The sequence below is a fragment of the Oculina patagonica genome, chromosome 13 (genome assembly GCF_052425735.1).
Source record: "Oculina patagonica isolate OP01 chromosome 13, crgOcupat, whole genome shotgun sequence".
Lineage (NCBI taxonomy): Eukaryota > Metazoa > Cnidaria > Anthozoa > Scleractinia > Oculinidae > Oculina > Oculina patagonica.
Genome location: NC_135770.1, coordinates 9,740,515 through 9,763,767, shown reverse-complemented (window position 1 = coordinate 9,763,767; position 23,253 = coordinate 9,740,515). Strand labels below are relative to the sequence as shown.

General features: G+C 40.0%; 1 protein-coding gene across 1 annotated transcript; it reads left to right on the top strand.

Moving 5' to 3' along the window:
- LOC144636699 (serine/threonine-protein kinase D3-like) lies at positions 1-23,253 on the top strand. The gene is made up of 19 exons (XM_078495887.1): positions 1-710; positions 4,668-4,806; positions 6,099-6,230; positions 7,243-7,586; positions 9,190-9,226; positions 9,668-9,751; positions 10,694-11,007; positions 11,514-11,591; positions 12,147-12,411; positions 12,843-12,910; positions 13,229-13,301; positions 14,338-14,444; positions 15,782-15,838; positions 16,448-16,552; positions 17,692-17,799; positions 19,289-19,449; positions 19,584-19,690; positions 20,821-20,906; positions 21,464-23,253. Exons 1-19 carry the CDS (start codon positions 585-587, stop codon positions 21,686-21,688), a joined length of 2,616 nt encoding a protein of 871 aa, XP_078352013.1. The 5' UTR covers positions 1-584; the 3' UTR covers positions 21,689-23,253.

The following is a 23,253-nucleotide window of genomic DNA, read 5'->3' as shown; positions in this document are numbered from 1 at the left end:
GCTTGAATAGCGCAGTGCGACAGCTGCCTTATTTTCGCTTGTAAATTTGCGTGCCAGTCCAAATTTACAGCAGTTGACTGCTCAGTTGACTAATATATGAAGTATTTATTGCGCAATCGTTCTGAAAAATCACGCTTGTCCCAAGGATCCACCCGCCATTGCGGAAAAAGTGCGTGTCTTCCTGTTAGTTAATCAGATGCGAATCAGAGAGTGGTTGCAAGCAAATTTGACTGCATTTTCCCAGTTCAGTGTCTTCGATATTATTGCGAACGTTTAGAATTTTTGCAATTTATTTCCGTTGAATGCTTTCGTAAATTTTACCTCCAAAAAATGGCTCTAATCGCGTTTTTTCTCCACCGGAAGTTATCGTCACCGGAAACACGTCTTATTCGCTTATTCGGCTCGCTTTTGCCGGGCAATATGTATTTGTCACGTGACAATGTTGTCGCCCATATTGTTAGGGAAATATTTCCAGTAGCGACAGTATCGAGTAATAATTCTTTGGTCAGCGAAATTTATCGCCTTTTCAAGTTGTATTTGATTGATGTTCAAGGCAAATTCTTTGATGATTTGTGTGTAGAGTCATGACTGAGGACTGTCCGAGGAGAGGAATTACTTTCCAGTGCGGTTTGGCAAGGGAAACTTATGGATTTGAAGGAAAGGATCTCTCGGCCTTGAAAGAGTTGGCTTGTTCCTTCCTCGATCAAAAGGTATAATTAAGCTTATTTAACTACCAGCCTATCTGGTCTAACCACAGTTGCTCTCTTTAGCGTTAAAATATCACAAAGTCGAATTGCTTCCTCGTAATTCGTCGGTCATTGGTGTGCCTATTTGTTAATTCGAACGAAGCGACAACTTTACTCGACCATTCTTTATTTTTCTTCCGATTGCAGCACGCATAAACGTCGATCTCTGCTCGTAAAGTTAGTTTTTGTTGTTATCTCACCGATGGTCTTTTAAGTTCTTGAGTTTACCGCCAACTTATGAAAATATTACCACGAGAGTACTGTATGTTGATGTTGTTTTTTCTTTTAAGTTTATTTAACGGTTGTGCGCTCATAGGCCGTAAAGTGACAGTTCGTGTCTTTAACACGGTCAGTTTTAGTCAAATCATGCCATGTTTAATAGCTAGCAAGACAGACCACATGTTCGTTTCGACTGATTTTAGTGGTCGCATATCTGAATTTTTCTTGACCGCCTTGGGTGTCTACGAACCACAGCAGATAGCGAATTCAAAAACAACGTGCGCTAGGATAAAAAAAAGATGGATCGTTAGCTATCGTTTGATGTCACGCGGTTCTACTCATTCATGCAAATCTTCCGTGCGTTCAACATGATCTTTAAGCTGTTTTTCAAGACTAAAAACCTTCAGCTATAAGTTGAACATGGGCAATTAAGTCTGCTATCGAACATTCCGTCAATTTACACCGATGTTATCTGAAACAGACACACAAAAAACGCGCTGTTTTCGAATGTACTCGTGTGTTTATCGGCGAACGCCCATATTAGGCCCTTTAGAGTAACATAGCAAGGAGTATTGTAGTCTGAAATCGCTCGTATAGACCATGTTGTTAGCCTATTTTCCTGTAAAATGTTCATTTAGCGAGTACGATGTTGTTTAGCATTGGTTACTACCAACTTCATTCAAGAACATTTGAAAAATAGTACATGGAAGCGAACTGCGACAGATTTATACTGGGTATAAGCTTAACACTTCCTGTTATTTCGTACGATCTACACACTGTTGAACAATTATTTAAATATAAATGTATTTAAGCTTATTGCTAGAAATAAAAAAAAAGTCCAATTTGCTAATTCTTCGGCCATTTAGTAATAATACAGCTGTACTGAAATTAAGCAAAAGACAAAACGCGATTTAGTTGTGAATTATATCGCAAACATTGCCTTATTTTACATGTTGTAATTCTCAATTTTATTACCGAGCTCCACGTAGATTAATTTGGCAAGCGCTCAGAAAATGAGATAAGTTCTAAATGTACCTATTTTTGTTTTCTTTGCCGTAAGAATATGCTAATAGCTTTATTGAGTTGCCCAATTATTTTATTTTTCGTTTAAGACAATGCTCTTTCACCCCAAGTGGCAAAATTCTGGCCTATTTTCTATGGGGGCTTGACTAGACTTTAAGAATTTAATTATTCGTTGCCTACATTCATCTATTTGTTTATTTATTCATTGATTTGTTTAATTGTAGGTAATATCACGTTTCAGAACCAGCTGGTTAAATTGAACCTTGTAATAGCAATTTCTAAGGAGTGGAGATATGAATTTGAAATTCTAATATTTTTAATTTGTCCTCATACACTTGTTTTGAATGAGAGTAAATATTTGAAAGGGCGTAAACAATATTTGTAAATGACGAATGCTTTGTATGTATATTCTTGAAGTTTTAGTGGATCAGTACACTTATCTGTATTGCACGCACAGTGGAATATTCTTTACATTGACAGAAAGTTAGCCTGCAAGTAGGCTTGCCTTTATTTGATCACACGTGTGAGTCAGACAAAGCGCTGCCATGAAAACGAGGCGAGTCGCGCAACAGCCAAACGACTCGTTACATTTTAGTGGCTCGATCGTGTGTGTTAGGCAAAGGTGAGCCTGCTCGCAGGCTATAAAGAAAGTTGTAAAATTTTTCCTCCTTCCCTTACCTTCAAAATTTTTCCTTTTTCCTTCCTAATCCCTGGTTGTATAACATGGCTGGGCATTTTTTGCTTGTCAGTTTTTATTTTTTCACACCTAAAAGGCTAAAAAAGAATTAAAACTGATCAGCTGTTGTTATAATCTATAGCCTTGATTTTAATGCCTCTTTTTTGACGAGTTTTTGTCTATTCAGCAATGAATCTGTCTACTTTTACACCGTCCTGAATTTTAAGCCCTTTAATCCTAACTTCAATACAGTGGAGCCCAACCCCTTTATAGCAAAGACCCCTGTATAACGAACAATGTTCTTCAGCCCGGCCAAATTAAGTTGAAACATTTAAATGTATGGAGGGAGCGGTGGCCTAATGGTTAGCGCGCTCGGCTCCGAGTCGAACGGCCCGGGTTCGAGACCTGGCCGGGGCGCTGTGTTGTGTTCTTGGGCAAGACACTTTACTCTCACAGTGCTTCTCTCCACCCAGGTGTATAAATGGGTACCAGCGAACTTACTGCTGGGGGGTAACCCTGCGATGGACTAGCATCCCATCCAGGGGGAGTAGCAATACTCCTAGTCGCTTAATGCTACAGAAACCGGGATAAGCTCCGGCTGTATGGGCCACTTAGGCTCGGACACAGACTTTTTTACCTTTTTTATTTAAATGTATGGAGAAAAATCCTGATATAACGAACCCCTGTTACATATAAAGAGCACATTCTCCAGATCCTTGGCATTTCCCTATAATTCTGGTTTCTACTACAGTTGTATATCAGTTTGACAAAACCTGCAGGAATTTGGAAGAAAAGCTAGCCCGACAGAAAAATCCACCAACCTTGGGCTATCGGACAGGACTTCCTTTCCTCACTGGTTTTAAAATTTTTCAAACCAGTTTCCTTTTTACTTTTCATTGTCTCATATAATATTCATTACTATAATCTGAAACCAAGGAAATAAAAATCAATTGAAACTGGTTTAAAAAAGTTTGAACCAAAACAATTTCTTCAGAAATTGAAGGGTGGTGAATGGTCCTTCAAAAAATGCATGTCTCGCAAAATTTTAGGCAAAATTCAGGGGTCTTTAAAACCCAGTACCCGATGACAGTTTCAGGACATAAAGGACGAAGGATAACCCGAATAAGTTCATTGTGTCCAACAATTCAGACAACAAATGAGGATCTTGATAAATAGATTGTTATATTTCGGTATAAGCTATACCATCATCAGACTAATAAAATTAACATACAAGCTAGATCTTAAATACTGTGAGTGAGGAGACGGAAACAATAAGTTTACTCAGGAAAATAGATAGAGTTCTCTGCTGGATTTTAGTCCATTGTTCAGGGAAGGTGCTAGGCGTTTGATATAATAAGCCTCTTTGTATAGAAGAAGATTCCAGGTATTAGACTGTGATCACAGTCATCCTGGAATCTTCTTCTATACAAAGAGGCTTATTATATCAAACGCCTAGCACCTTCCCTGAACAATGGACTAAAATCCAGCAGAGAACTCTATCTATTTTCCTGAGTAAACTTATTGTTTCCGTCTCCTCACTCACAGTATTTAAGATCTAGCTTGTATGTTAATTTTATTAGTCTGATGATGGTATAGCTTATACCGAAATATACATGTAACAATCTATTTATCAAGATCCTCATTTGTTGTCTGAATTGTTGGACACAATGAACTTATTCGGGTTATCCTTCGTCCTTTATGTTCAGGGGTCTTGTCGTCTCAAAGTTTTCTTTGACACCTTCTCGGTTCTCAATTTCTTTTGCAAGGCTTTAAAGGTCTCAGGCTCTCAGAAAAGATATCATTTTTGCTGTCTCGTATTAAGCATTGAACACTCCTGTATAGAATCCCGATTTCTCAAACCCTCAATTTCTCAAACCAATTTTTGTTTCCCTTGGTTAGTACTTCCCTGTAATTTTACCCCCCGATTTCTTGAAGCAATTTTTATTTCCGCAACACTTCATCAATGGTTTAAAGTTAATGATTTCTTGCTTATTTTGGTCTAGTTTCCAGATCACTCCTGCATTGGCATAGCAGATAAAGTCATCTTGTTCATGCATAACTACTCCACGACAAACATTTTGGAAAAGTTAACAAGTGTTGAGCAGTTAAAAGAGGGATCTGTTATTGAAGTCGTTGTTTCAGGTAAGGAATGAAATAAGCCTTATCACTTATTTATTTGCTCCTTACATTAACAGTACATCATTAAGCAGAAAGGTAACAAGAATATAGAAAATCATCAACTAAGTTATAATTAGCCAGGAAAATTTTTATTTTCTTGATTAAGGTACTGCCAAAACTCTTTGCCAACTGATCTTTTTGATTTTGCGTAAATGAGCAGGGGTTTCAATAAAATTTGAAGTAGGCAGGTAGTTTGAGTAGAGTAGCCTCGGACTGTTTGAAAGAATCTTTCTATAATAACTTCAATTTAGGGAAAAAAGAAGCTGACTTTTCTGAGCGAAGTAGCCAACGCTTTTTGTTGGCCATTGGTTCTTATTGAAAGCACTGAATAGGGAACTAGTAGTTGTAGACCCCGGGGGGGGGGGGGCCTCCCATATATGAGCTATATGGTATGTGCCGCTGTGAGGGTAGGGTTTTCGCAGTGTCTGGGATGGGTTAGAAATCGAGTTTGGTCTGGGGTAGCATTTGCGGCTCTTGTTTGGTTGTCCAGTGGATGAAACTCAGAAGAGGGGCGAAAAACGCGCGTTGTTGACGTGGTTTTCCATTAAAAACTGTGTGTCAGTTCTAATGAGTCTGGGAGGGTGGGTCGTGTCTGTCTGGTTGGGTTGCAAAATCAGCTGTGGTTGGTTAGGGCAGGGCTTCATTCCCGCGGCACACCCCCACCCAAAAATATACAGGGTGCCCCCCCCCCCCCCCCGGGTTGTAGACTTAATGCTATACAGAGTTGGTAACTGTTGGTACACTGTATTACATTTTATGATGAAGAAATTAAAGGACAGTACAAAACTCGGCATAGGGGTTTGGTACCAACTCAAGCTAAAGCTGAATATACTGCGGATGTCCCAGACTGCGATGGTTGTTTTTTATCCCCTATATATTCCATATTATTACATTGTACTGGCCACATGTACATATCATTGCTTTTTAACAAGTCTGGGCAACAACAAATTGGCTAATAAATAGTTTGAGGTTTTCCCTGCATAATTATACAATTTATGTGAAAAAAAGAGTTTTACATTGCACATTATTCTGTGATGCCCTACACTGTATGTGACTGCAGTTGATGGCCCCAATCCACATGTCTGTCTGGATTTTCAGGTTCAACTGCAGTTCTATACCAAGTTGTTCTTTTATTACTGATTGCATTCTAGTCTAAGTAGTATTAACCAAACCAAGGTATTTTTGGTATTTTATAAAATAATATTAAAATTTCTCTTGTTGTGCTCATCTAACGTGTTTTGTTGATTTTTTTTTAGCAAAAGTTCCAGAGGATGAGACCATTATTCGACCTCACCAGTTAACAGTTCACTCCTATAGATCTCCAACATTCTGCGACTTTTGTGGTCAGATGCTGTTTGGACTTGTAAGACAGGGACTCAAATGCGATGGTACAGTGTCTGAAGTGAAAACACACACTACGAAGATGAATCGTTCAACAATGACTTGAGCATAAAACAAAGAAAAAATCTGAGTCCCTGAGGGGAATCTGGGAGGCCATGGGTCTTCCATCAGGGGCTCATATTTTTTCTTTGTCCCATGTTCCTGTCATTGTTGAACTATTTATCTTTATTATTTATCACCAAGCTTAAAATTTACCATCTTTAAACTCACATTTATTTAGTTAACTAAAGGTGACAGACATATGACATTAAATTATGAATGTGTTCCAATAGGAATGATTTTAAAATTAATGCAAGTTTATCACAGGTCTTCAATGGCAGGGGTGTACATGTAGCTAAAAGCCAATGTAGCTAATCTCACCAAATGAAATTTCACTAGAAAACAAATTTGTTAGGTAATAATTATTGTGAACTCAAGGTGCAATTTAGGTTAGAAAAGCCGGCTGGGCTTGTTAATGAACTGGCTTTATAGTTTTTTAACCCGGAAAGTAGTATTCTTAGCAGTATCTCTGTAACAGTACAATTTTGTACACGTACCTCTGTTCACTGTTTTTATTGTAAGCAACCATTAGAGCCACCTGTAAATGAACTAGTATCTGATCACCGTACATGGAGCTCATCTTGATTTCTGAAGCATTAAGTGACTAGAAGTCTTTCTACTCTTTGTCTGCATGGGGCGCTTGGTCCATCCCAGGGTTATCCCTAGCATTTAATTGCCAGTACCCATTTAATATTCACCTGGGTGGAGAGAGGCACCTCAAGGGATCCCCACCAGGGCTCAAACTTGGATTGTTCAATCCGGAGTCCAGTGCACTAACCTTTAGGTCACTGGTCTCTCACTCCAAACAAGAGCAGTAGTAACATACTATTCCAGTCGCTACATGCTGAAGAAGCTGCATCAATGAGTCATCTGGCTTCTTCAATCCTGAAATTTCATGTGTTAAACTTAATTTTCTCATGTTTTGCAATCAGTAATTACTTTCTGTTTTTTTTTTCCTAGGATGTGGTGGTAATTATCACAAGAAATGCGCATACAAGATACCCAATAATTGTTCAGATTCAAGGCATCGTTCCAGCACGGCAGGATTAAATATTTCCCCTCATTCAAATACTCTGCCAAGGCCTGCTTCTCAAGCTGGAGGCTGGAATGATGCATCATTCTTAATCCAGCTGCAATCAAATTCTTTTTCTGAAAGCATTCCTTCAAATAGAGACAGAAGAGCAACTTGGAGTGGGCGTCCAATATGGATAGACAGAGCGCTGTCTGGCAGAATCCAAGTTCCACACACATTTGCCGTTCATTCGTACAAGAAGCCTACAGTCTGTCAGATCTGCAAGCGACTAGTAAGTAGACATTTTAGGTAAATTTTTCCCCCCCCCCCCCTTATAGCCCCCATTAAAAAAAAAAAAAAAAAAAAAACCCCCCCAAAAACCCCCCCTCCAAAAAAAAAAAAAAATTTTTTTTTTTAACTTTTTTATATAAAAAAAAATATTTATAAACACCCCCCCGGCCTCCAAAAAAAATTTTTTTTTCCCCTTAATACCCCCCCCCGAAAAAACCCCCCCCCTATAAAACCCCCCCCAAAACCCCTTATGAAGTTGTATAAGCCCAGGGCTTATAACCGGAATTCTACGGTATGTGATGTACATGTCAATTCTCAATACTGGTTACTTGGACTTCAATGCCCCTTTTTATACTAGAGACGTGTTGCCCGTCTGCATGAGTTTCGGCAAACTATTTGTTCTTTGTCTGGTTATGCGTTTGCAGTAAGTATAAAGATGAAACCCGTTACCCGTCTAGACAAGCTTCTTTTGGGAAATGCATCTCAAAAGACGAATTACGAAAGGTAGCTCATCTAGACGTGTTACTGGTCTTGTGCCCGTCTTTATACTAGAGACGAATACCAGTGCTCGACACTAACGCTAGTACACTAGCCCAGGACTAGTAAAATTTCATGCTTGGCTAGTAAAAGTACTTTCCTACTAGCCCATAGACTAGTAAGATTCGTGGAAAAATAAGTCAACTACGTATACAACTCTATAACTTGGGAAGTTTTTCTCCCAGACACCTTCATCAGGATCTAGTTTCCATAGCTTGAGTAATTTAAACCAGAGCGCTTGTGACCCACATCGCATACGGATTTATATCGTACGATCAACTCGCAAACCTGACGCCATCTTGGAAAAGACCCTCTGTCCTCGCTTCCATGACACCCAAAAGGGACCTGGGAGAGAGCCATAATAAGTCGGCCATCTTGGGGTTTTCGCGCGAGCGACCGCACGAGCATGATTTCAAGCTTTTGTAACACTTTACCTACAAGAAAACCGCCTTCAAGGGCCGATAATCGTGAGCCAGATTTACATTGTTCACCAGAGGACCACACACAGAATGAAGAGAAAAAGAAGTGTGATCCACGGTCAAGAAATTTTTAACCGAGTTGGATGATAGCATCGTTGCTATCAGTGAAGGAAAGATGTACTTGTGTGGACTCAAACAAATATAGTGTTAAGAGATTAGCTGATTCAAACTTGACTGTTTTTATTTTTTTTTAAGGGGGGGGGGGGGTGGGGCTAGTGACTTGTCCTTGTGGGCTAGTGATTATTGATACCTACTAGCCAATTGCCTAGTATCCAAAAAAGTTAGTGTCAAGCACTGCATAACCAGATGAACAACAAAATGTTTGCCGAAGCTCGTCCAGACGGGTAACACGTCTTTAGTATAAAAACAGCCAATTATTCTGTAATTCGAAGTAGGACCTTGGAAGAATTTGTTTGTGAATCAAGGAAGTTTTTGAGAAGGATATGCACATAAATTTGTCAGTGACACAAGATTTTGAAGAAAATTTGAAATTCAAAGATGCATAATATTTTGTTTAGTACTATTTGCTCGTTCAATTAATTTATTAAATGTTAAGTAATGCAACATATTACCCCTTTCTTTTCACAGTTAAAAGGCTTGTTTCGTCAAGGTGTACAATGCAAAGGTATTTAATATTTCTTTTTTTCGTTTGCGTGTTCAAGCTTGGATTCCATTTCTTTATGCAAAGCATCTCATAGACGAGGCAATCAAATTTCCCTTGGCACTTTCGTAGAATACAAAACTGGCTTCTACTGTGGGCTTCCGGCTTCCAAAAGGAGTTTTCCAATCGCCGAGTTTTTATGTTCAGCAATACGTTGGTGAAGGTGTCGGGCTGTGAAGCCAACATAATCTGCATCACAAAGATCACATGAAAATAAATAAACCACGCATTGTGGATTTACAATCGGAGGCTTGATTTCTTTGGGCTTGAGATCTTGCTCCAATTTCTTGCTAATAATTATACTGGTTGCAGGGTAGTGCATTAAGTAGACATTTAATTATAACACAGTATAAATGAACTGTTTTGTAAGTGAATGATGTAATTATTAGTTTTGTTCCCTTGCAGATTGTAAGTTTAATTGCCATCGCAAAGGGTGTGCTGAAAAAGCACCAAAGAACTGCTTGGGTGAAGTGGCAATGCTAGAGACAGGTAAGTTGAATGTTACCCCTATTCTTCTTTATTTTCGCGGGACTTGAATTTCGCGAAAATTCTCTCAGCTCATCTGTGAGTCTTTAATTTTGCGATCAGGGAGAAAAATTGTGTTTGCAGGGAATTTTATTTCGCAGAATTGACGATTCAAAGTGTTTTCTTTACTTTTTTTTACAAAAATTGTATGTTAATCAACAACTGCAACAAAACTAATGTGCTGCCCCTACTCGAAAGCTGTATTCCTCTACACGAAGATGATTACTCGGATGCCGAAGAAGAACTTGAGGATGAATCTTGATGTACTGATTTACATCTTAAGTTGATAGATGATACATGTAGCTCCTTTTAACACCATGTGGTACAAATGTTTAGGACCCTTGAAAACAGAGTTACATGGTTTTTCTACTGTCCATTAAATTTCGCAACATCAATGTTCACAGTGTTGAACTCTTGTTCCTTCCCATTTCTTTTATTCCTGGCTGCAAGATCCACTCTGTTTAACAATCATGGTAATTTCAATTGCATTTTTTATTACAGTCGAAGCTCTCTCAACGGACACTCTCGTGCGGACGCTCTCTTCGGCCGCCTGTGCCCCGTTGTCTCCCATCCTCTGTTTTTTACACTCTCGTAGCGGACATTCCTGTGCGGCCGCCTCGGCGTGCTTTTTCTTTGTTTTTGCTCCCGTGCGGACACCCCAAGTGTCCTCTGTAATTTTTTTTCGTCCTTCAGTCCCCGTGACATGATTTTACGTAGGACCACATTTGGTGCTTGTTGTCGTCATCCACGTCGCCTGTTGCTGGGGCTCTCGTGGGCCTTCCCCTACACCTCTAGTGGCTGCTTACGGACATGGCGGCTCGGGACTTTTCCGTCCCAAGGGTGTCCACGGGCTTCGACTGTATATACAATGTAATTTGTTAACATAATGTCTACTTCCTGTTGCAGGCTCATTATGCTCAACTGACTCCAGTGCCATATCAGAAAGTTTATCAGAAATGGATTTAACAAATGACATTCAAGACGAGCACGAGTACTGCGAGAATGAAACAGAGGCGGAGTCGACAAGCCGCAGTAGCCAGGAAGACTTTGAACCTGCTAGTCCTTCGTCTCCAGACTGTGAATTGCCGCAGTTGACGCCAACAATGAGTAACAACATTCCCCTGCAGAGGATAGTTGTATCTGTGAAACACACCAAGAGAAAAGGATCAAAGGTGCTCAAGCAAGGATGGATGGTGCATTTTACCAGCAAGGATACACAGGTGAGGGCTAACACTGTTCTTTTGATTCTGCTGATCTACATGTTTTGTCACAATGCATGCTTTTAACTCTAAATCCTAAATGCTAAAAGCAGAGCAGGGGAAAAAATTGAAATCCACTTGCCCAGTGGGCCAGTAAATTTCGGTTTTTACTTCCCCATGCCATCATTTAGACTTTTGTGACCACTGAGAGGCTAATTTCATATGCCCATTTTTGGGCCACCAAACTTCTATTAAATTCACTTGCCCTAGAGCAAAATTTTACTGGCCCTGGGCAATCGGAGCTAGATTTTTTACTGCTGTGCCTACAAGTCCTAAATCAAAGCTCGACCAGTGAGAAAAATTTGTTAAATAATATTCCTTTTTCCTCTCCAGGAATCTTTCAGTTTGTACAGTACATGTGTGTGACTGTGTACATTTTTTTGTAGCAGCTGATTTTCCCTCCAAATTTTGGAAGTTTTATATTAATTGGATTGCTAATCTGACATGTATGTTTTTTTATCTTTCAGAGGAAAAGACACTACTGGAGGCTGGACACAAAGTGTTTGACACTTTTCCAAGACTCAACAAGCAATAGATATTACAAGGTTTGCTTCATGGCATATCAAATATAACAAATTATTACATAACTGTAACTACCAGAAAGGACTGGAATGAAAAATCTAAGTCATGGTGGCATCGCACAACCACTGAGAAACAATATTAGGAATGTCCAAATTATTCAGTTTCATGCATTTCATCCAATGCCCTGTTAAGTGAAAACCACCTACTCTTGATGGTTCTCCAATTCCTGTGTATGCATGATTTACTATTTCTATGGTTATGGGGCTCCACTCCGTTGCCCTTCAGGCCACTGGGGAGCTCCACTAGATACAAATCATTTAATAGTTTAGCCTGGCCAGCTTACAGCAACTCCTCTAATTCTGCTTCCATCAGCTCTATTTCCCATTGTAATTGAGGGGGACTGCATGTCCGAGTAGTTTAGGGTGTTGAATTTGAAATCTGAAGGTCCCTGCTTTAAATCCTCCATTCTGCTAAAAAAAAATTGCGGTTTCAAGAAATCAGGATTCCACTATATTTGTTTGTCATTCATAAGACCATTTTTAGATATTAATGTACTTATATCTTTTTATATCATATAGGAAATTCAGCTGTCTGAAATACTGTCAGTTGATTCCAACATTGACCCTCTAGCAACAGATGCCACGCGAGCTCCACACTGCTTTGAAATGAAGACGAGGGACATGGTGTACTACGTGGGACAAGTTGAAGATGAGAATGAGACAACAGACCCAGACAGTGGCATTGGGGCAGTGGCTGGCCAGGCGTGGGCTGGCATCACCCGCTCTGCACTGATGCCAGGCTGCGTCACTCCAACAACAAGTGTTACCCCAGCGAGTAACAGTGGTGAGTCCACTCTACCCACCCCACCTCAAAGAAACAAGAATGACAGTAGTTTCCTTGTGTAACCTTATAAGGGAGCAGACAATCACCAAAGTCCCCATTTTTGATAGTCACTCAGAGTGATTTTCTATTGAGTGTCGTGAAACCAAAACCAAAGTAATCATTCTGGCCAGTCACAAAAGACACAGACAATCCAGTGAACCAATCAAAACTCGAAGCAAACACAGTCATGTAGCTGGCACAAAGTGCGATAAAATGTTTGTGAGTGAGTCGGAATCGGTTTGATTTTACTTTGATTGGTCAAAAAACTGGAAGGAAGGTGCTTTTATGATTAATTGTGCTATCACAAAGGGTTAATGCTCGACAAATCTAGTAGAACATTGTAAATCCCCAAGTTAAAAACAAACTAAGTGCTGAACCTTTTTTCCGTTTAGCTGTAAGTAATTCTGATGTAGAAATGGAAGTAACACACGAAGAGGAGAAGGCTAAAGATGGTCCACTGGTGAGTAAACTGGTAAACTGTGTTCATACCATGTATTGTCGGTTTACACCTTCATGTACGACGATACTTTGAAGTGTAGCCATGCCATATAGCCTGGTATATCAGTCATCTCTCCAGACCTTAAGGGTTTGGTTTGGGGGATAAAAAGGAGGAGCTACATGGCATGTTAACCTGAGTATGTTGTTGTAATGCAAACTCTGCACCAAGTCACATTTCAGCAATACATACTAAAGCACTTGGTACAGGCGAACTGGCTACTGCTCGCTCTTTCATTTTAGCGTGCCTCATCTCATTGTCGCTATTTCATTATTTCTGAAGGATATTAGTCAGCTCTATCAAGTATTCCCTGATGAAATTCTTGGATCAGGACAGTTTGGAATTGTCTATGGAGGTTAGTGTGATATAGTTGTCAATGCCTTCCCAGACCATGGAGAATAACGTGATCCACTTACTTACTAAAAAATTTTCTAAATTGGAAGTTGCACAAATGTACAAGTCAATCAAGTGCTATACAAGTGTAGTCTATAGTAAGTAATTATTGGTGGGTTTTCAACGTAAAGCATTCAGAACTCCATGTAAAAACAACCAGTGTTAGCAAGAATGGGACTAACTATCCTGCACGCAGCATGTAGTAAGACAATAGCGAGACACCTCGTGACATATTTACACCACGTAACACTCAGTTCATGTAGAATACTACGGACTTAACAGTACTGCAGTTAGCCTAACTAGCACTGCGGTTGGCGCACCCCGGTTAGCCTAAATAGCACTGCGGCTAGCCTAAATAGCAATCCGGTTAGCTTAACTAGCACTCCGGTTAGCTTACTATAGCTTGGGTTGCTTGCGGTTAGCTTTTATAATAGGGTTAGGATTTCTATTTAAAAAATCAGGGTTCACATATAAACCTAGTAAATGGCCCAGCGCTAGCTCAACAACGTGTCTCTCGTAGCTCAGTTAGTTAGAGCGCCCAACCGGTATCTGGGAGGCCATAGGTTCGATTCCCGTTGGGGACTCAGATTTTTTCTTTGTCCCACGCTCGTGTCATGTTGAATAATTTCTTCACTAAAATCAGGGTTCTTGGCAGCTGGTCGTCGGTGGCCTAGTGGTATCGCTCCCGCTTGACATGCCAGCGACCCGAGTTCATGTATGAAAAAATAGGAAGTCTCACTACATCAACCGAGTGCTAAATAGTCACTCCCTAGCGAGAATCTAAGCGCGGGAAAACTTGTAGCCGCGGCAAGCGCGGGGAAAGTCCTGTAAGCTTAGCCTCGGTTCGTTTTTATTGATACCCAATTGGTTGAGAGAAAGACATCTCAGCTCTGATTGGTTAGGAGGAGATGTTGGGCGCAAAATCACAAATTCCACTCACGCGCGTTACGGACAGAACGCGAAAGCTGTGTACTGAAAACTTTTTTCAAACTTGGCAGGGGTTCATCGTGAAAGTGGACGAGATGTGGCTATTAAAGTTATCGATAAACAACGCTTCCCCACCAAACAAGAAGCACAGTTAAAAAATGAAGTTGGAATTCTCCAGGTGTGTAATATAAACAGTACAGAGAACCTTGTTATGAATAGCACGCTATTATTTTAGATACCTGCCAACTTTTTCTAAGTCAAAGGTGTGAGATTTTTATCCTGAGAGTGCCAGGATTTCTTCAGGGCATGTCTGGAGTTTTCCGAAGATGTCCGAAGTATTCCGAAGATGTTCCAAACGTATCCCGATCTCAGTGCGTGGACGTGTTTTGCTAAACACAGCCTCGTTCCCAATGCTTTTCTTGTCATAATTCTGAGATTTCGGGGAAACTATCTTTATTTACCCATTTTACTTGGAGTTTTCGTTTCCCACATTGGTTTGAGTTCACATATTTTTGGAAAGTGCTCCATTTATGGTTGTAATAGCTCACATTTTTCGACCGCCTTGGTGTGAGGAATTGGTTCGTAAGCGTGAGTTGGCGTGAGATCGGAGTTTTTAACTTGCAGGCGTGAGAGTTGGCTGGTATACGCGGCTAATGCGTTTTGTGTGCTCCCCTTTTAAGAATTTACACAATTCTTTCTGCTTTTCAGCCGATAACTAAACGTAGGTAGTGTCTATAGTCTTCTGTGCTGAAAACATTTTGCACACTCACGGCTTTACATCTTATCATGCGATGTGTCCATTTACCTTATTTTTGCTCAAAATGATAATGAAGAAAATCCTTTTACAGTTTTCATTAGCGAATAATTTTGAAACTCAGACTCCATTGTTTCAGTCTGAATGTTTTCGTTCTCGTCGACAAAGATCGCACAATTCGTGAGCGCGTTCAAGTTAGTTTTGGCGGGAAAGTTTTTACTCCTTTTACGACCGGTAAACACCAGCTAAACTTAAACTACGAGGTCGGTTTTATTAGTAAAACCTCTTTTCAATTCGTCGTACGGTAACACTACTGAATTTGAAAGTGACCATGATATCGCGGCATATCAGGTCAGTGACTTGATATCGTATGATATCAGGATAGTAGATCGCGGTTTTGAATGGCTACTTGCTAATTTGGGTACGGTAATAGAGCGGTTTTCAATTGAGTGTTGTAAAACCAAAACCAAAGCAATCATTCTGGCCAGTCACAAACAGACAATCCAGTGAACCAATCAAAACTCGAAGTAAATACATGTAGCCGACGCGAAGCGCGGGAAAACGTGTGTGAGCAAGTCACAATTGGGTTTGGTTTCACTTCTGATTGGTTAAGAAAGTGGCGCGAGATTTTTAAACCAATCACTGAGCGAAGTAATGCAAAACCAAAGCAAATACGAATTACTTTTGGCACTGAAGTTAAAACCGCTCTAGCTGACATTATTATATCGATTTAGTAATGAAGTGTATTTTATTTCTTTCAGCACGTCAATCATCCTGGCGTTGTGAATTTAGAAGAGATGTTTGAAACTCCAGAAAGGGTAAGTATACAACGCTCTCTTCTGATTGGCTCCTTAGAGTGGCCCGTTCAGTTTAAGGGGGAATTGTAGCTAGTTACCAGGAATTGTCGCAATTCTTTCAACTTCCCACCCCACTTAGTACCAGGTTTTTGCTTAAATCCATGGAAGTACATTTGTAAAATAGATGTAACTCATGTAATGACTTGGAAGCAATGACAACTACGTGACCTGGAAGCAAAGGCACATTGTTCATTTGGTACACTCACGGTTTATCTCGTCTTCTTACCATTTTTTGATGTTGTTTACAAATAAAACGGACTGGACATAAAGTGCGCGTTTATTGCAACATTGGGAGGGGAAAAGGGGAGGGTGGTGTATAATGCTTTCTGAATTCCAGCAAATAGTTTCGTGATGTATAGATAGATAGATAGTTTTATTCAAGTTTTATATTTGTATACTTTACAAGTATACAAATGTTAATCGCTAAATATTATCTAAAAGGTAATCTATTTACGTAAAAACAAGTTAAGGGCTCATTTTTATGCTGGGTTCAAGTTTTAATTTCCTTTGTTCTTGTGTATGAATTTGGAACAAACGGGAAAAGAAAATTAAGCTTGCGCTATTTTGTAGGTGTTTGTTGTCATGGAGAAAATGAGAGGTGACATGCTGGAACTTATTTTGTCAAGCGCCAAGGGAAGACTGGACGAAAGGTGCACGAAGTTCCTCATAACGCAGGTAAAATACTTATACCGCCTCACTGTAACTGAAGTGGTGCCGTTTCCACTAAATCTTAATAAATTATGTTTTTCGGTGTATTGGATGTGTTTAATCTCTCACCCGCGGTTCAAATACATACTAGTCATGCAACGCTTTCGAGTGGTATACTATGGAATATCCCACGAGTCACTTGTATTTTCTCGGTATACACACGAGCCTTTAGGCGAGTGTGTATGCCAAGAAAAGACAAGTGACAAGTGGGATATTCCATAGTATACCACGAGAAAGTGTTGTGTAACTATTTTATACCATGCCATAGAAAATACGCTTACTAAATTTCGTCGAGAATACAGTCGCAGCGCACTATGGGAAGGTTGGGTTGAATACCGTCGAATATACAACGGCTTTCCTGTATTCTGATTGGCTGTATTTTCTATGGCATGGTATAAATGATAATATGATATTTCTTGAAGTATTTGCTTTTTTTTCACGTTGCATTTCCTAGCTATTTGACTGATAGAATTCACTTTCGCTCTCACTTGGGACCTCTGAGATCTGTCACCAATGAACTTTTAGATCAGCCGATGTCTTTCACAAAGACGTATGGTGATAGGGCATTTAGTGCATGCGCCGCAAAGTTGTGGAACGAGCTTCCACTTGCATTACGAAAGTCAAACTCAACTAGTGCAAAACGTGTAGATAGCTATTCATTGTTTTTGTAAATATTGTAAACTTTTTGAACACTTTCAACACTTTATGTATAGATTTTACTACCGTTTTTATTGTTTTTCCGCTTTATTTTGTAAAGCGCCATGAGCATTTAAAGAATGGCGCTAGGCTGTTTAGACGATGCCTGTTTTTTTTTTTTTTTTTCACGAAAAATAAAAGGAAATTTAAAAAAAACTTAAACTGGAACCTTCTAGTGGTGAATTGTAGCACGGTATAGTAAAACAACCCTTGGTTTGAATCGTTTCCATTAGTTTAATGCTACTTTTTTGAATTTATGTTGACAATGTTGCATGCATGTATTGTATTGAGCTTCTGTTAAAACGGAGAGAGTTTTCACATTGATGTCTAACTGATCGGTTAGACATGCTTCGGCTCAGCTGAGGACCTCAAAGCTTGTTATTAATCAGTTTTGTATTATTTCTTTGTAGATTCTAGTAGCTCTGAGAGATCTTCACATCAGAAATATTGTCCATTGTGACTTGAAACCTGAGAACGTTCTATTGTCGTCACTTGCATCCGAATGCGGCTTTCCGCAGGTAAGAGTTTTCTTTGTTTCCTTTTGCACTGAAACGACAGCCTTGCAAATTCAGCCACGTGCGTTTCAGTTTGACCGTTACGTGTCAGAATTTTAAATGAATTACAAGCAGATTTTACAGCTTTCCCTTACAAAGGGGAGCGGAAATGTTGAGGGCGACTACCCCGGGCCTCCCTCACAATTTGCACGGCCGTTTTCCAGCTCGCGTTTTTCGCTTCGTCCGCCCATCTAAAGGCCCCGCCCACACTGACCCGGGTAATTTGAAAACGCATCCTTTTTTACCCAGATAGGCCAAACGTCCACACTGAAACGGAGTATTTGGTCACCGAAAACGCCATCCAAAGTGGGTAAATTTGAAAACGCCGGCTAGGTGGTGTAGTGTGGACGGCGAACAAAACAAAATGTTTAGTTAGCTTAACAATAGCTCTGTGCATGCGTTGTAACTCTGCGTGCGATGAAGCGTATTGTTTTCAAATTGACCCGGGTTAATGTGGACGGAAAACATTTGACACGGCGTTTTCAAATTTCTCCGGTTTTAAATTTACCCGGGTTAATGTGGACGGGGCCTTATTTCATCGCACGCATCGGGACTGCTGGTAGTCTAAATGTCAAATGCATCGCGCCGTTTTGATAGAAATGTTCCAGAAAAAATATATCCTCTTTTCGTTCATACATTTACGTTTAGATCAAATAATCATGTTGCTTTTAACAAAAAATTCCAATCCAACCAAGTCTCCGTCGCTAAAACAAAGTTGAACGTAACGTTTCAGGCCTAGAAAGCTGGGAAGACACGTCTATGTAGTTACAGTCGGTTTGTTAAAAACATTTTTTGCTTCCATTTGGTGTCGACATTTTCCAACAGAACAGCTCGCTTGCCAGTTTATATTCAAGAGTTTTGTGAGAAGTCGACCTCCAAAAAGACTACTTTCTTTATGCGCTGCAAAATGTCCGTTACACGCAATCTTTATTCAAATGACAAATTATGACAAATTCCCATTTTAACCTAGCCACAATAATTCTTTCTTAAGGGGACATTATACCTGAATTTGAATGAAACTTTAACAGGTTTAAAGAAGGGATTGCAGAGAGAAAAAAAAAAAACATTGAAACACCACCAAACAGTTGTCCCGCACGCAAGAGCACTGCAGGTTGTCAGGGGACTGCCTGGTGTCCGTCTACCAAGTTTCAACTAAAAAATTCTAATTTTAAAAACTCAATAAACCTCCAATATTTCTTATTTCTCTAAATTTAACTTATCCTTTTCGAAAAAAAAATATCTTCTCCCAACATCCCCAAAAATGTACAAAACACCGTTACACATAGATTTTTGAGATAATGAGAGCGTTTTTGGATTCCTTGAAACGCAAACGGGTTATTTCCGTTAAACTTGTGTTAAGCTGTAAAAAAACGACCTTCGGGTATAATTCCCCCTTAAGTTATCGTGCTGTAGAATGTTTTTTTTTTTAACTGATATTTATTGTCTCTGACAGATCAAACTGTGTGACTTTGGCTTTGCTCGGATAATCGAAGAGAAATCGTTCCGTCGCTCTGTGGTCGGAACCCCAGCGTACCTCGCCCCCGAGGTCCTGCTCAATAAAGGATATAACAGATCGCTTGATATGTGGTCGGTTGGTGTCGTCGTGTATGTAAGGTAAGAATCGATTACAGTTCGGTTATCTCAGTGGAAACAGCATGGCCCAGTGGTTTAGTGCGCTGGGCTTGGAATCTGGAGACCCCCCGCATTAAATCCCTTTCGTTTTTTGATTGATTTTTGTTCTTCGACAGTTTGAGTGGTACGTTCCCGTTCAACGAGGAAGAAGATATTCAAGATCAAATTCACAATGCTGCCTTCATGTATCCGCCTGATCCTTGGCAGGAGATTTCACCGGAAGGTTGGTGTCACTATACTAACGTAGAGCGTTTCACTTGTCTCTTATAGTTTTTCACTGAGTCTGTCATTAGTAAGGAAAACCTGTTCATTAACCAATCAGAGCAGACATGCTTATTTTTCAACCAATCAGGAGCCGAAAGCAAAAACCGATCGCGTATTTCCCCGCGCTTCGTACTGGCTACATCATGATGTTTTCCCGCGCTTGGTACCGGTTACATGTTTTCCCGCATGTGGCACCAGTTGCGTGTTTTCCCGCGCTTCGCTGTGGTTACATTGCTTTGCTCCGAGTCCCGGTTTGTTTCATAATTACGTTACATGCATTTGTTTTGATTGCACAGAAGTGATTATCTTGGTTTTACAACATCGGGGGTGGAAGAGGAATTATTGGAAGTGACTTATTCATTATTCCTTCACATTTTTCACGACTTATTCATTATTCATTTTCACTTTTCTTGTTATTCATTATTCCCTATTCCTAATAGTCCTCCATTTTGTAGGGGATGGGGGTGGAATTTGATCGACGCGCCTGATGCTTGCCCTCCTCAGATTTCCCCCACCCTTCGTACTAATTTTTATACGACCCCCTCCCCCCAAAAAACAACGTATCAGCTAAAGTCGACAGCAGTGTGAACAAAATCGTGTGTTTGATGGGACGTGATTGTCACTGTGTCGATACTGTGGGTCAGCTAGTTTGCAACCAGATAGGTAGTGGGATGGACTTGATGCTGCCTGCCTGATACCAGTAACAAAGTAGGGGGATCCGGGGGCTGCTCCCCCGGGATTTTCTTTTTTGCCTCAGACGCTATTTTGCTTCTGGTGAAGTGTTGCACATTTTGTGCCTCTACAATTATTTCTTGAGTGTCCCACCCTCTCTTTGGCCTGAGATGAGAAGATAATGTTTGAGCATGGTGAATAACCACTTTCATTCCTCTACTGGAAATGACTTATTCATTATTCCAAGCATGAACCTTAAAATTCCTTATTCATTTTCTGTTTTAGCCCGTTATTCATTATTCATTATTCCTCTTCCACCCCCGATACAACAGACATTAGTGAACCACTTTGTGTTGCGTTACTGAATTTAAATGAAAATTTCAATTGCCCAGCGTGATTTCCTTTTCTATTTTCCAGCCATTGACCTTATAAACAACCTCTTACAAGTTAAACAACGCTGTCGTTACACGTGCGATAAGTCGCTTATTCACCCGTGGCTTCAGGTAAGTGTACGAAATGTAATACTGAAGTCATCTAGTACTGATATTAAATATCGCAGCTTCGTGCGAGAATATTTCATTCTTTTGTGAGTCTGGAATTGCCTCATTAATGATATTTAATTCCAAGTGTTCTCAAATGTTGTTTACTTGAACAAGACACTTCACTCTCGCAGTACTTCTTCCCACACCCACAGTTTACGTGACAACAGGCAAATTACTTTTTCATCCCAGACTGTTAGCTTTTTACAACAATGGAAATAAATTTTTCACTTTTTAAAACAATGGAAATTAATTTTAACACTTCTGTTAACCGTTACGGAAAGAAATTAACCGTTAGTCGTAATTAAGCCAAAAAATTAACAATTAACCTTAAGAGCCACCACCCCATTAAGACCCTCTGATAAGGCAACTTGACAAAAATGCTGGGGGTAACCCTGCGATAGACTAGTATCCCATCCAGGGGAGTAGTGCTATTCGCTTCATTCCACGCAGACTGGAGTGAAGCACCGGCCTTAAAAGCCACCTAACTTAAAGCCACACCTTATTTTTCTCCTACCCAGGACTACCAGACCTGGTTGGACCTTAGGAGTCTGGAGGCGGCCGTAGGCCAACGTTACCTTACTCACGAAAGCGATGACGCCAGATGGCAGGCGTATGGCGAGCAACTAAAAGCGCGCCAACCCAGAGAACCGCCGCGGGAACCCACGCGGCCGAGCAATAACAGATTTTTCCCACCAATGTCACCAACGGAACGTAAATTACAAACTAGTATTAGCTTCTTGTGAGAAAGAACTAATTAAAAATAATTGTCATTAATTACCATTTACTAGCTATCTAATTGTCATTAATGGAACGCTTAGCGTCAAAAGTTTGACCGCTCGGAAGAAAAACTGTGAGAAAGTTCAAATGTCTGCGTTGTTTTCAATTTCCCTTCTAGACTGAAAACACATGAACGCAATTCGAGCAATTTTCACGAGATCCCAATTTTTGAGCTAAAACGTTGGGGAGGGGTGGGTGGGGTAAGATTTTATCTATGTAATTTCATATTTTGCCCAAATTTCATTCAAAAAATGTCAATGTTGCAATTGTAATAAGCGGTAAATAAGTAACAGAATTCAATGCACACGGTTGCTTATATTGTATTTTATCAAGAATTGTCAGTGAATAATTTTAAAAACAGCAACGCTTTAGGTCGTAAGTTATTTGTAGGTTTGTTGTTAAAGATCACGTGCAAATCATGCGCAGTTCATGTGGCGTGCATGGTTTACGAAATGCCAAAGGAAACAAAGAGGCTATTATAATTATTGGAAGGTTTTGAATGTTTTTAAAAGGAGGCAATTGGTCATGTCTGTAAGCTATGGACTATGGGAGGATTTTACACGGGGCCCTAACAATTAAAATTAGAACGATTGAAAATTAGTTTTGGGGGTCTCTATTCCGTCATCTTGAATTGCTTGGACGTGGTCAGTCAACAATTGCGAGGTCTGGGACTCGTAAAGTCTCATGATTGGTTTAAGAAACACGTGCAACGTCCATTTACCAACAAAATTATGATAGCTTTCAATTGGCTTCTCCCGCGCTAGCCACAGTTGAGTAATTGTCTCTCCTAGCATAACAGAGAAGATACCGAGAGTTTTCAAAAAAGCGTTTGATGCAGCTGTCTGACAGCAGGTTTGCTGGTATCAAGGCCACAATGACGAGACTTGTTCAATCTTCTATAGCCGAGTTCCTCGCGAATATTTAACTTTTGTATCTTACTGTGTGTGAGTGTTATGCTTGCAAAATACACCCGATTGAAAAATCTTTGACCCATGAAATCCATAAACCATGAACGATGCGGCCCAAATGTTTACTGGGAAATGGGAAAATAATCGTCGTCTGTGACAGAATAATGACAGGATCGTGCTCTTAAGGCTTTTAAAGCAAAGAAAATATCTTGATTATCGATAAAATGAATATTTCTAAGCTTACCAAGGCTGTTTACCCAGAATATCATTGGGTCATATCGTTCATGGTTTGTGCTTTTCACATGGTCAACGTTTCTTCAGTGAGGTATATGTGCGTTACTGCGCTTACACACAGTAGTTTAAGTAAACAGCAGTGTTTCTTAGTCTTGAGCACACGAAAACGGATGTTCGTTTACTCAGAATACAACTTATTTTATGACAGAGAAAGCTATGAAGTTACAAGGTTTTCGAAAGTGAAACTGCGCGTTATGCAACAAACTGGGATTATTACGACACGAAACAAGAGAAGGTCATGTACAGTGTATTCCTTAAAATGCGCGGAATGTCGAGAAGTTTTTTTAGAAGAGCATACTATTGCAAAATAAACTAGTTTTCAGTCACTA